Source organism: Dasypus novemcinctus, chromosome 5 (genome assembly GCF_030445035.2).
Source record: "Dasypus novemcinctus isolate mDasNov1 chromosome 5, mDasNov1.1.hap2, whole genome shotgun sequence".
NCBI lineage: Eukaryota > Metazoa > Chordata > Mammalia > Cingulata > Dasypodidae > Dasypus > Dasypus novemcinctus.
The window spans coordinates 16,259,520-16,271,816 of record NC_080677.1 but is presented as its reverse complement, the minus strand read 5'-3'; the positions used below and the strand labels follow the sequence as shown (position 1 = coordinate 16,271,816).

The 12,297-nt window shown below is 41.5% G+C and overlaps 1 protein-coding gene across 12 annotated transcripts in view; it reads right to left on the bottom strand.

The window, feature by feature from the left end:
• The window catches only part of GLI3 (GLI family zinc finger 3), a 285,033-nt gene that overhangs the window by 183,911 nt on the left and 88,825 nt on the right, over positions 1–12,297 (bottom strand). For 7 of the 12 annotated variants that reach the window (XM_071215080.1, XM_058296748.1, XM_023586074.3 and 4 more), the window contains one exon: positions 8,021–8,263. In XM_071215080.1, the coding sequence (XP_071071181.1) occupies positions 8,021–8,263 (243 nt within the window). Of the gene's footprint in view, positions 1–8,020; positions 8,264–11,987; positions 12,143–12,297 lie in introns of those variants that run through there. The other 5 variants (XM_071215083.1, XM_071215084.1, XM_071215085.1 and 2 more) reach the window with 1 other exon arrangement.

Below are 12,297 nucleotides of genomic sequence, written 5' to 3'. Positions count from 1 at the left end.
GAGAAGTCCGCGATGGGGACTGGCCACACCGTGGGAATCACACAGTAGCAAATCCCCAGGAGGACTTGGATTAACTCTCTGCTACCAAGAAATTCTGGGTTAGGAATGGTAAACATGGTTACCCAAAGGTCTGTTGAAAATGTCAAAAAAAAAACCACATCTTGGAAATTCAGGGGGTCTTGATGCAGAAAAGGAGTAAAACATAACCCTGCAGGCCTTCGATCTCTACCTCTTCAACTCCAATCACCCCCCTCCTTGAAATGTGTCTTTTCAACCACACAGATGCCTCAGTGTCCTTCAGGGGCCAGGTTTCCCTGCCACCTCCAGACCTTGGCAAAGGCTGCCTTCTGCCCAGATTACTCTCTCCTCACTGCTTTGCCACAGGGCATAGGTGAGCTGTCACTTCCTCATTCTAAAGGATCCTGGACTCTGTCTCTTCTGACGCTTAGATTGATTCTTCCTATGGCTTCTCTACCTGTCTCTATATCCCACCATCCCTCAAGTTCCATAGAGGCACGGACCTGTCAGTTTTGCTCAACACCACTTAGGAGACACTTGATTAGCATGCATTCAATTAGTGAAAAACTGAAGAATGAACAACAACAAAAAAAAGAATTGAATGAATCCAACAGAATCTTTCTTGATTTTCTTCTAACAAGGAGAAACTCACCAAAAACTAAGATTAATGGGAAGCCTGGCAAAAAGTAACCCCCCAAAAAGAAGGAAAGCCATTAAGATAATAACCATTTGTTTTAGGAAAGACCCAAAGTTTACCAAATTTTAAAGTAAATGAATTGAGGAAGTTAAATACTTTTCAATGAGCTCTATGAGAATCCAAACTATATCACAGCATAGGAAAGGCAGAGCAATAAAATGCCAGATGGGTTACTCTCTGTACTAAACAAAACTATTGAAAGGAGAGAGAAGAGAGAGAAAAGCAAGCCTTTCTCTATGAAATATGAAGACACAGCCCACATTTATAGGTACAAGATCAAGAAAGCTAAAGAGGACAGGAGACGCGGATTTCAAGAGACATCAAAGGTAACAATCTTTAATTATACAAGAAAAAGGAGGAGGGCCAAGGATAACGTTGCCTCTAACAGAAAACAGGAGGGAAAGCTATTAGCAGAAGCTATGAAACGGCAGAGGTTGCTGTGCTTCTCATGTGTTACTCGAGAAGGAAAGAAGGCAAGAGACTGTAAGATATTAAAAAATAAGAGCCACTTGTGTTGGGGGCGGGGTGTGCCTGATTAAAAAAAGGAAACTTATGCCATGAAATCTTTAAACAACTGGATTCATGAGCCTATGCTGATGTGTACGTGGGGCATCCCATTAACATGGAAACCACACCTACCCAGACACTAGAAAGTTGGGAAGAAGTTACCAAAATCATAACTGCCTGGAGATTATTAATGAAGATAAAACAAACCACTGAAATTTGGAAAAGGGGAAACAAATATCACCATGCTTCCTTTAACTAGAAGAAACAATACCTCCCTGTTGGGTTTAGATGGATGTTGTAACATGTGAGACGAGAACCTCATGTGCCAGTGCCAAAGAATGTAAAAAGAGTCTACGAACAAGTCTACCAAGTCTACGAACAAACGGCCAAGTTACTGCATGATCCCAAAATCTATCTTACAAGAACCCTAGAAGTTTTAGAAGCGCTGGTATGTGGAAGCAAACATTTTTGATGTTTTAAAAATGTACCATTTAAAAATGAATAAGTGAAGCATAAATACTTTATCCCTTTCCCACTTTCAGAAAGGACTGGGCGGCTAAGTTTGGGTCAGAGGTTGCATACATCGAGTGAATTTCGAAATGGAAGCAGAAGAGTAAAAATGTCTTCCAGTGGCCCGGGAGGCCCCCGTAATGGGCAGGCTCAGGGTAAAGGCCATCTGGAACTTCATCTCCGCTGTGACTCGACCAAGGAGCCAACAGGTCTCACCATCTCTGCCCTGGAACTGCCCTAGGAATTCTGGAGAAGTGACGAGCATGCCCTTGGACTAACCACGTTATTTTAGAGGCCAATATATACAAAAAATATAAAGAAGCAGCTGTGATGTGCTTAGAAGGGAGAATTACAGGTCTACTTGGTGCACAGGTCAGGAAAATGTCCTGTAAGATGGCACTCAAAAGAAGACCTTCAAGGAGGTGGCTCTTTAGATAGACCTTGAAGAATAAGTAGGACTTGAAGGCAAGGAGGAAAGCAAGGAACCATTCCAGGAGGACCTACAGCATAAGCAAGGACATGAAGGGAATGGCCACGACCTAAGACGTGGGCAAAAGGGAGCCGGTTTTCCTGCAGAGAAGAACCCGGGCTCTGGGCAGCGTGGACAAGGGGGCTGGGCCAGGCGATGGTGGGTGCAGAACGCCCACTAACTAAGGGCTGAATCAATGCTAACTGATTTTCTCTCTTCTTTCTATTCCCCACCCGGGTGGCCTTCAAGTCCTCCCTGAATAACTATATGCCAAAATTAAATGGAAAAAATCAGTAACATGTTTTTCCATATGCTACTGCTATAGTATTCCCAGCTGTTTCCCAGTTTCACTGTCTGCCAAGGCCAACAGGTAGAACCACAGTCACATCAGGCACTGGATTCGTTGTCAAGAGTTAAATCTGGAACCTAAGAATTATCCCTGAGCTTCTATTGCTTTCTTCAAAGTTACCTGAAATACAGCTCTTCAAAAATCTAGGGAAGTGGCCCTGTGCGTCTAGCTTTAAAACATTACCTGAGTTGCTGAAAAACAGTTCGGACTGTTGGAATGAATTTCTAACAGAAGGACAAAAATAAGCAGGGAGCTATTCTTAGGCTCACAAATAACAGTTCTGCAACCATTCCTAGATGTCAGAGTCTAGCTCCCGCTGCGATTCCAGACTGACAGACAAGGAAGCAAGACACCTAGCAAACCCCCCAAGGTAGGACCCAGCATCAGGCTTTCTGGTTAAACGATCTAATATTCCAGGGAAAGAAGAAGGAAGAAAAAAAAAACATTCCTGATTGGTTCATCAGTTGTTCTTTAAAGAGGAGAAAGACAGTCTGGCTGAAAAGGAGCTTGTGTTCAAAAAACTGTCATTGCCTTTCTGGTGTGGTCAACACCAAACTGCTCATTTGTGCCTTGTAGGCATTTCTGTCCTGCACAGTCTCGAGATGACACTCCAATAGCACAACAGATGTGAGCAGGTGCATCTATTAAATATGTAAAATACGCGTCTTCTCTTCCACTTGCTTAGAAGATGTCTTTCTACGGGGTGTGGAAAGTCAGATGGAACAAGCACCTAATATGAAGACAGACAGGTAGGGGAAAAAGATCTTACACACATTTTTTTTTAGCACGCAAAAATGTAAGTGGGCTCAGCAAAAGAGCCTTCCACCGAAAATAAATGCAAGTCAATTAAAAATTCAGGTTCTTTTCTTTATGCTAATTCTTCAGGTTTTGCTAATTAGCTCTAATAGCTCTGTCATCTGAACTAGGAAACATAAGGAAGGAGACCAGTGGTATGTTTTCAATCAAAGCATTTGCATGGAAGAATGAATCATATTTTCCATGAGGAATTGCAGCTTGGGAGCAGTTGGGGGCAAAGAAAAGCAGTCTTCACACTACTGTAAAACTGTAAAAGAGACCTGAAATTTTGGAAAAGGAGGCCTCTCTCTACCCCTTTGCAAAACCAGCAGGAGCTCTATATGACATGACTAGTGTATCCAAGAAACTCTGCACAAAAGTTCCAGTAGAGAGAGTTTTGAGAACCAGACTCTTCACAGTAAGATAGAAGACAATGAAACACATGTTTTCTGTAACAGGGAAGAAAATGAAAGTTAAGTGTTGGCCAGGGCATAGGAATGCTTTAACTATTATGTCACCTGCCTTTTTAAGTTTATAGAAGAATAAATGCATGATGGTAAGTGAAAGCATTTGGGGGAGGGACGGTGGTTTGAAATATCTGGCTTTACAGATGGAGCAGGGCTAAAAAAATTTGCTGAGAAATCTCTGGGCAGAGACACCGGGATGGGGAGAAGGTGGCGAGAGGGGTACAGGGGGTGAGGGTGGTTCCTACTCTGATTCCCAGTACAAGCAAATCCAGCCCCTCCCATGCTCTACCAAATTATAAAGCGCTAGTGATCCTCTAGCAGCCAGTTTGTCAGCACCCCAACTTGTCCGAGCTGTGCGGCTTGAACGTCTACTTTCTCACTTTGATATACAGCCCATCCACAGCTACCCTTCATAAGAGAATATTCCCCGAGACCCCCTGAGAGGGTTTTATTCCAAACATATGTTGTGAATGTTTGATGTGCCTGCTATCCCTGGGTTTTCTTTTTCTTAGGTCAAACCCGCAAAACCAGAAATACTTTGAATCCTGCCTAACTACAATTTGTGAAGATGCAACATTGCATAACAAAATCTTCTGCCATAGAAGTTCTACAGATGTCCTTCAGGGTGGGGAAAAAAATGATTTTCCTTTTCCGGTGTTACAGGAAGCCTGCCCACACTTTAGAAATACAAAGTTAATATATATAGAAACACAAATTAGGCATCTTGAAAAGTCTACATTTTCCAACCACAGAGAAAGGAAGAAACTGCTGTGCGTGTTTACATATCCAGCTACATTAGATTAGAGGAGTCTCTTCTCTCCAATGGCGAAGGAGAGCTGGCAAACAATAAGGGAAGGAGATGATTGCTTTTCTGGTTGCTTCTGAACCTTGAGTGACTGAAGGTCTGCAGCGACCTTGTGTTATTCAGTGTGGCACGTCTGATATCAGCTTTTACTCTCAAGAAACAAATTTGATGAAAAATTTATGTCTTTTTTTTTTTAGGGGTACTTTTCTCATATACCAAAAAAATTCTTAGGTAATTTATCAATGTTAACATCAAATTCAACCATTATCTCTATGTGGACAATTAAATCCACATAAGGTAGACTGATTTTATTACAAAATACATAGAAAATTCTTGTCATACCGGTAGAGAATTAAATAATCCAACAGGGTTCTAGAAGAAATAAAGTCATATGCTGTCTGATCTTTGAGGTCTCATTAAAACATCTTTAAATTATTTAATATGAATAAATAAAACTATATCCTTTATTTTCTGCATGTATTAAGTTTGTGTTGGAATGACACATAACACTTTCTACTACAAATTGAAAATATTAAGACTTCCCAAACTCATTTAAAGGCTTTAAAATGGCTTCACTTTTCAAAACAAAAAAAAATGAGCCAATCTGCTGAGGGAAAGGATTATGCTCAGAAGATCACAGGGCACAGTTCTCACCCCACTAATCCTTTTCCTACGGTTTACAACACACTCCATCTCTAGTTAATGTTTATAGAGGATTCTAGACTCAGGGAGGCAGAGAAACGCCAGTCTACACCCAATCAAGTAGCACCTGCAACACTAAGGAAAATGACGTGGTTAGACAGTGAATCGGCCATGCCTTTGAGGATGTTGATGGTGATGGAGGATAGAGGACCAAGGAAGAGGAGTGAGTAGGAACAAGAGGAGGAGAAAAAGAAAGAAGGTGGAAGAGGATGAGGCAGAGAAAACCCCCTCAATGACTCTGAGGCATTCACTAGACCATCCATGGAGCAGGCAGGAATATTCTCATCTCCCATTCCACAGTCAGATGCTTCTTAGAGGGGTCAACACACGTGGCCAAGCTTGTACAGCCAGTAAGTGGCAAAGCCAGTACACGATCCCAAATGCCTGGAGCCCTGGGCGACCCCTCGGCCGCTCTGCCTCTATCAACTATGTAACAATATCATTTATCATTTATTTTGAACAATTTCGGAAGAAAGTTGGCATGGTAACTCAAAGTGGAAAAACATGTAGATTATAGGTCATCCCATAATTTTAACACTGATTTAAAAGACACCGTGGGAAAATCTGAAGAAGAGCCACCTTCTTGGTGGTATGACCCCTAAATAACCTGACAATGGATGACTCCAAGTCCCACTAAAAAGTTCTCCATGCCCAAGTTAGCCTAATATTTCCACTGGGATTCCAGGAGATGGGTCACCACCACGAGACGATGAGAGCCCCAGATCTGGTGGGAGCGCAGCCTCTCTTCCAATGACCAGTAGAGAATTCAATGGGGAAACGGTTAGAAACAAACAACCAAGAACAAGCTGCAAGTTCAATGGCACACAGAGAAAGTTAACGGTTCTCTGCCGACTTTCTTCAGCCAAAAAAGGAGTACTCATCAGCTATCCCTACTAATTAAATACCTCATTAATTTGTGGGCATCTGAAAAGGAAAACAAAGCAGAAATAAGAGATGGGAAAGTTTGTCTTCCCACATAAGGACCAAAACAATGCAGGGAGCCTGTGGCTCACAGTCTAGACTAGATTTTTTTTAAAAGTAAGCATAACATCAGGGTATATAAATATAGGTAGGAAGTAGGTAAGAATCCCCCACATTTTCTGCATGGGTGACATTTAATAGAGGCCCACAAATAAAACTACAATGCAGACAGCTTAGAAAAATCCTACCAATACTATCTTAAACCTTCACTCCTACAAGAAAATAAAAACAAAATAAACCAAAATAAACCTTTAATGAGGGGAAGAAAAGAACATGCACATTCCAGCACTTCCTTATTTCTGGATCTGTAGAAGCAATTGCAGCAACAGAACTGAGAAATACTTTTTAAACGTAGAAATTACAGCCTTTAAAAAAATACATTATAACTTTATTTTTAAAGAGCTTTTAGATTACAGAAAAGTTACATTGAAAGTATGAGGGATTCCCATGTACCCCCCTCCCTCTTCCACATCATGCCCATTTTTTAAAATGCAGCAGTACAATTTATTATGATGTATCTATAAAATCCAAGTTGTAACCTTTTTAAAAAGCTTAGAAAAATCCATAACCTTTTCCTCCATGCCTCTGACTACATTTTAAAATGCTCTCTTCACTTAAAAAAACATAATGCATCTTCCACCTTTTCCAACAATATAATCTGTTCAGGGAGGTGGAAGGGGAGAGAGGGGGGAGCAGTTGCTGAGACTTAAGGTTGTGTGAGGCTCTTTGATCTGCACCCTGATGAGTGAACATTCCCTTTTGCTGCAAGCCAACTAATGAAGGGATGAAATTAGCTTTTATCCTGGGCACTTTCTTGAGCAAAAAAACATGCACTAATCAGCTGTCCTCACTAATCAGTCATCTGGCTAATGACCTTTTGCCTTAAAACACTAAAATTTCTGAATGATGTGGAAAAAGGGAAACACAAACCAGTCCCCCTTTCTGGAGCTCAATGGATCATCTGGAATGGGGACCTGGAAGGTTAAATGGCAAATCTGTATCCTGGCTAGGTGATAAATCTATAATCAAGAGCTGCCAGCATTGGCACCTCAATGTGAACTTCATTACTCCACAACCAAATTATATCGTTAAATTAGAAACAGGTCAGAAATAAACCCAGAGGTTATGTTTTTCTTTATATTCTGCCTTTGGAGAACACCATCATTATCAATGTGTTCAAAGTCCTAGCTAATTTTGTAAACTTAATCATGTTGGAAAAGGAGCTTCCCAAAGTCCTGGTTTGCTGTGTAGAGAGGAAAGCACTGATTTGTTAAAAGAGGTTTGTTCCTCCTCAACAATTAAGCAAAAATCATTGTAAATGAGTAGAGCTGCTGTTAAAAGCTCTGCTGTTAAAAACTCTTCCTCAAGCAGCCCACTGTATTAACTCCCAACCATCAATCACTTTCCTACCTGGATGGAGCAAAGCTAAATTCCAGTTGCCAAGAACCGCCCATGTGGATCAGCCACAAATGGGATGCTTTTGTGAAGGCTGCCCCGCCCACACACACCCTAAGGTCCGAGTTGCTTAGAGATTCAAAGAAATGTAACTTATTGAAAAAGAGGTTGGAAAAGAAGTAGGAGGGTGAGGAGAGAAAGTGGAAATTAAACATTTTTACGGAATAATACAAACCAAATAACTAATTCATGCAGCACTCAAACAAACGGGAACCCCTCTCCCACAGCTCGCCTGGACAGCTGCCACCTGGCATTAACCACTTACGATAGTGAGGTTCCACGTAGCCATTTCTGGGGTCCATGGCAAACACCGTCCCACGGTAAGGTACAGAGGGCTCGGGCAGGTGCGGTAGGGATCCATGGATCTCCTTCTTGATCAACGAGGCCCTCTCATCACTAGATGTCGAAGGCTCCTCACTGATTTTGCTGAGCCCCTGGACACTCTGTGGCTGCATGGTGATTGCGTTCCTTCTCTCTCTGTGATAGGTCTGCCCTGGACTTTCATCCTCTAAAGAAAGAAGGAAAAGGAAAGACACTGAGACCCACTTTTAAGGAGCAATTAAAAAACAGTAATAAATTAGCTCTCCCTCCCTACCCCTACCCCCAAAAAAGAAGACTATTTCTCATTCATGGCATCTTGACGGCTCCACTGTGATGGGATATTTGCAAGACAAAGTTGCTTATGAATGAGGGGTCCAAAATACCGGACAAAGGGGAGCAGGAAATGAGCCTATTAAATTGAGATGTAGGGGGTCAGCAAATTGTCATCAACAGCTTACAGCTGAATCTGCCAGTGAGGCTTTTAATCATGGACTTGCCAATATCCCTGCTGGCCCCATGTGGAACCGAAAGTTTTGCCAGCCCAAAGTTGTGGGAGGGAGGGTCCAGTTTCCCCTTTCTCCATGGGAGGAAACTGGGACTCTGGGGGTAAAGAGAGCTCAGCCACCCACTGGTGCTCTGGGTGGCTCCAGGTGGGGTAAGTTCTTGGTCCCTCAGAATGACCTGTTAACAGTGAGATCCAGAAGATTCTGTTTTGTTTCTTAAGCCAGATTTGAGAACCCACTGAGAGATGTAACAGAGCCAGAAATGGGACAGAAAACCCATTGGTTGTAAGGAATAAATGTGCCAATAATGAAAACCCCATCTGAGAAAGGTCCTGCTTCTAGCCATATAACAGAGCTGAGAACTAAGATGAAAAATGAGTGTGGCTGGAAATCCAAGGGAGAGCTGGCTCTGTGGGTGAGGAAGGCATCCAGTTATGTTGATACATGTATATGCATTGGTGGGATCCATATATCTCTTCGAACACGTAAGAAACAGCATGATGGAATTCCACATATATTTGGTATTCCAGCTACCTAATACCTCAGTTCCCTTTGATCTCTAAGAACTTCCCATCTATCTGGTATGGTTTTCTGCCAATGTGATTATTGGATGACTCTTTTATAATAAACAGATTCAAAGAACCAATGCATAAAATTAAACCAAACTGGCTATCTCAACCTACAAGTAGACCAATTCATCTGTTAATATCACACACGCATGCTAAACTACATACTCCCAAACAAAGCTCTGCATTTCATCAGACAGTGCCCACATGGATAAGTGCTGATGTAAACACAGCTATAGACTGCTTCTTAAACATCTTATCCCACTATCTATTTCTAAAAGATATACTTGGATATAAGTGATAGTATTATATATTTCATATACAAAATATATGAATTTATCTTCAAAGTAATGCATAGCAGCCATGTCTAGCTGAGAATCCCCCAGAATAGGAAAATTATGCTCTAGCAGTTTCATAGTTCTCTGTACAAATTCAAAAGAAAGTACAGCTATGAACACAGAGAAGCATGTAAAATATACACTAAAAGCATGACTAATGTTGTGTTAACTAATGACTTAAACTAATAAAGCCAGCAGCCCCTTCGGTCTTTCTACCTAGGTCTGGGGCTTGAAGAATAAGCAATGTATTTTTCTTAGCCTAGCAAATGACTTGCAAAACAGAACAGACAGGAGGTAAGTTTTAGTGTTTTCTGTGAATTTGCTGACTGTTACAAAGGAAGTGTGAAACATTATTTTAGCATTGTTTTGTGCAGATCCTCACTCCCAAATCTTATAATTAAGGCATAGATTACGAATTTAATCTATCAAGGAACTACGAAAAATATATGCAGTATAATCCCATGTTTTCACACATTGATTTTTACTAAAGCAATTCAAAGCATGTTTTGGTAATTTACAAACAAAACTACCAAAAAAATTTTTTTTACACTTTCATTTTCCCTCCTGACTCACACTTTGAAGCATGAGTTCTTAAAACTTGAGTTTCATTAGCTGTAAAGTTGCAGGCTAGAGATGAAGGGTTTTGCAGTTAGGCAAAAGCAAAAGGGTGTCTTAAAAAAAAAACACTAAAACATATAGTGTGTCTTATAAAGAAAATTCCTATAATCTACAAATGGCCAAAGCCTTCGAATCCAATAATTTGCTTTCTGTATGAAATCTTTACTGCATATTTCAAACTGAAGTGAACACCTAGCACTGAGGAACAGCTCCAGGGGGCTGGGACACATAACTCGGCATTCTCTGGGAAAGATGAATCGGCAATCTCTACTAATCTGGTCCAAGTTTAAAACAGAAGATTTCCTTGATTTAATCTGCTGAAAAGAAATTAACTTTTCTTCTCTTAAAACTGTATCCCTATAATAAACTTTGTTTCTCGGAAACTCTACCTTCTTGACGAGCATTTGAATCCAACTTCACGAATAACTGATTAATTGGCATGGTCTGGCCAGAGTCCTCCCACACTTCCACCCTCCTGGGAGAAGGAAGTAGTGGGTGGGGGTTCGAAGGGGGCAAGGGGGAGTGGAAAAAGAGGTGACTCTTTCCCGACACGATTTTCTTAATGAGAATTAACCCAACGTGTGAATATTCAAGTTTTAACAAGAAACAAGCAAAATTCAAATATTTAATATAAAAAAGAAATTGCTGTTCCCCTAGTAAAGTTAAATGCAGGCAAGACTTTTTTTTTTTTAATGTGGAAAATTTCATCAGAAGACCTACTTTTTACATCTCCCCCTTCCCCCCAAGGGGGGGAAAAAAAACTAGCAGGCAAATAGTTGATGGCGTTTACCTCCTGTACTGAGTTGCCTTTGGTGAGCACGCAGATGAAAACTTGACAGTACACATGCTCCAAAACACAAACCTCTATGAGGCCTGAAAACACTCTCCACACAGGGTGAAGGGGAAACTTTCTGTGCAATATTCCTGCCTGCGCTTATAAATTTAGCGAGCACTTCAGCAAGCCGAAAGGCGAAAGCTGTCTAATCTTGTTCAGTTGAGCCGAGCTGTTCAGTAAACTTTTGAGAGTCAGTGCAGACAGGCTACGCCAGGCCAAATTATTGACAGAAACATATCGTCCGCCATGGCAACAAGTCGAAGGCTGCTGCGAAATTGTGAGCAAACAGCCCACTGCTCCATGGGCATCTGCCAATGGACCTTAACAGCCAAACACAAGGCGACTATTAGTGCTTCTCTCTGTTTAACAGCTGCGAGCTCTGGGGTCAAACCGAAACATCCAATTCACTGCAAAGTTTCAGGAAAAAAATTACTTTAAATACTGTCATCATCCCACGTTGTACCTCCTTCCTTCTGGATCTACATGCTCCAGTGGAAGTTAAAAAAAAAAATCCCATCTCTGAACAGAGAGCTCTCCAAAGCACAGTGTTTTAGAAATTGTCCCAGATTTTCCAAACTCATCCAAAAGCATCTAATACATAGGCGGACCCGCTTAGTATCATAAACTCTGAAAAAGCAGAAGTTGCTTCACTGTAAAAACTGCTTAGAAGTTTGGCAATGAAGATTTAAATAAAGTAACCGTGTTGCCTGAAGCAGGACTCAATTAAACACTGTCCTGCGCATCTGCTCACCAACTCCTATACTATATAATCCCTCATTATGAAACAAGCTCCTTTTCGCCGAGCACTTGAGATAAAAGTTCCAGATGATTCTTCCAATACTAAAATAAAACTCTCCACCCATCACCAACTAGGGCCACCTCCTGTCACCCTACCAAAATCAGCTGTTTAGGAGCTCACAGTACAGGCATTCGCCCCTTCTTAAACACCCATTTTAAACTGTTCACTTAAACCCCATGTTAACGCCCTGTCTTCTCTCATCCCCCCCAGAATGGAGAAGACACAGAGGGTAGGAGAAGAGACAATACTTACAACTCAGTCCCCAGGCTCTGGCTAGATACTTTCTGCAAAACTTCTCTTGGTGAGCTTTTTCTAGCTGTGTAGACCCTCTAGGAACATTCTTGGTGTCTCTCTGCCTCCCTCTCCCTCTTCCTCTCCGAGGAAGTGCTGCTCCCATTAGAGGAATTAAAAGTGGTTGGAGCCATGCTAAATTTAACAAGCTCATTAGTATTCTTTCTGTGTGCTTCCTAGTGAACTCTCCCTATTCAAGCCGCTCTCTCCAGCAGAAGGGTCAGGCGGCTAATCATTAAATCAAACTAATGTCACCCTATCACAATCAGCC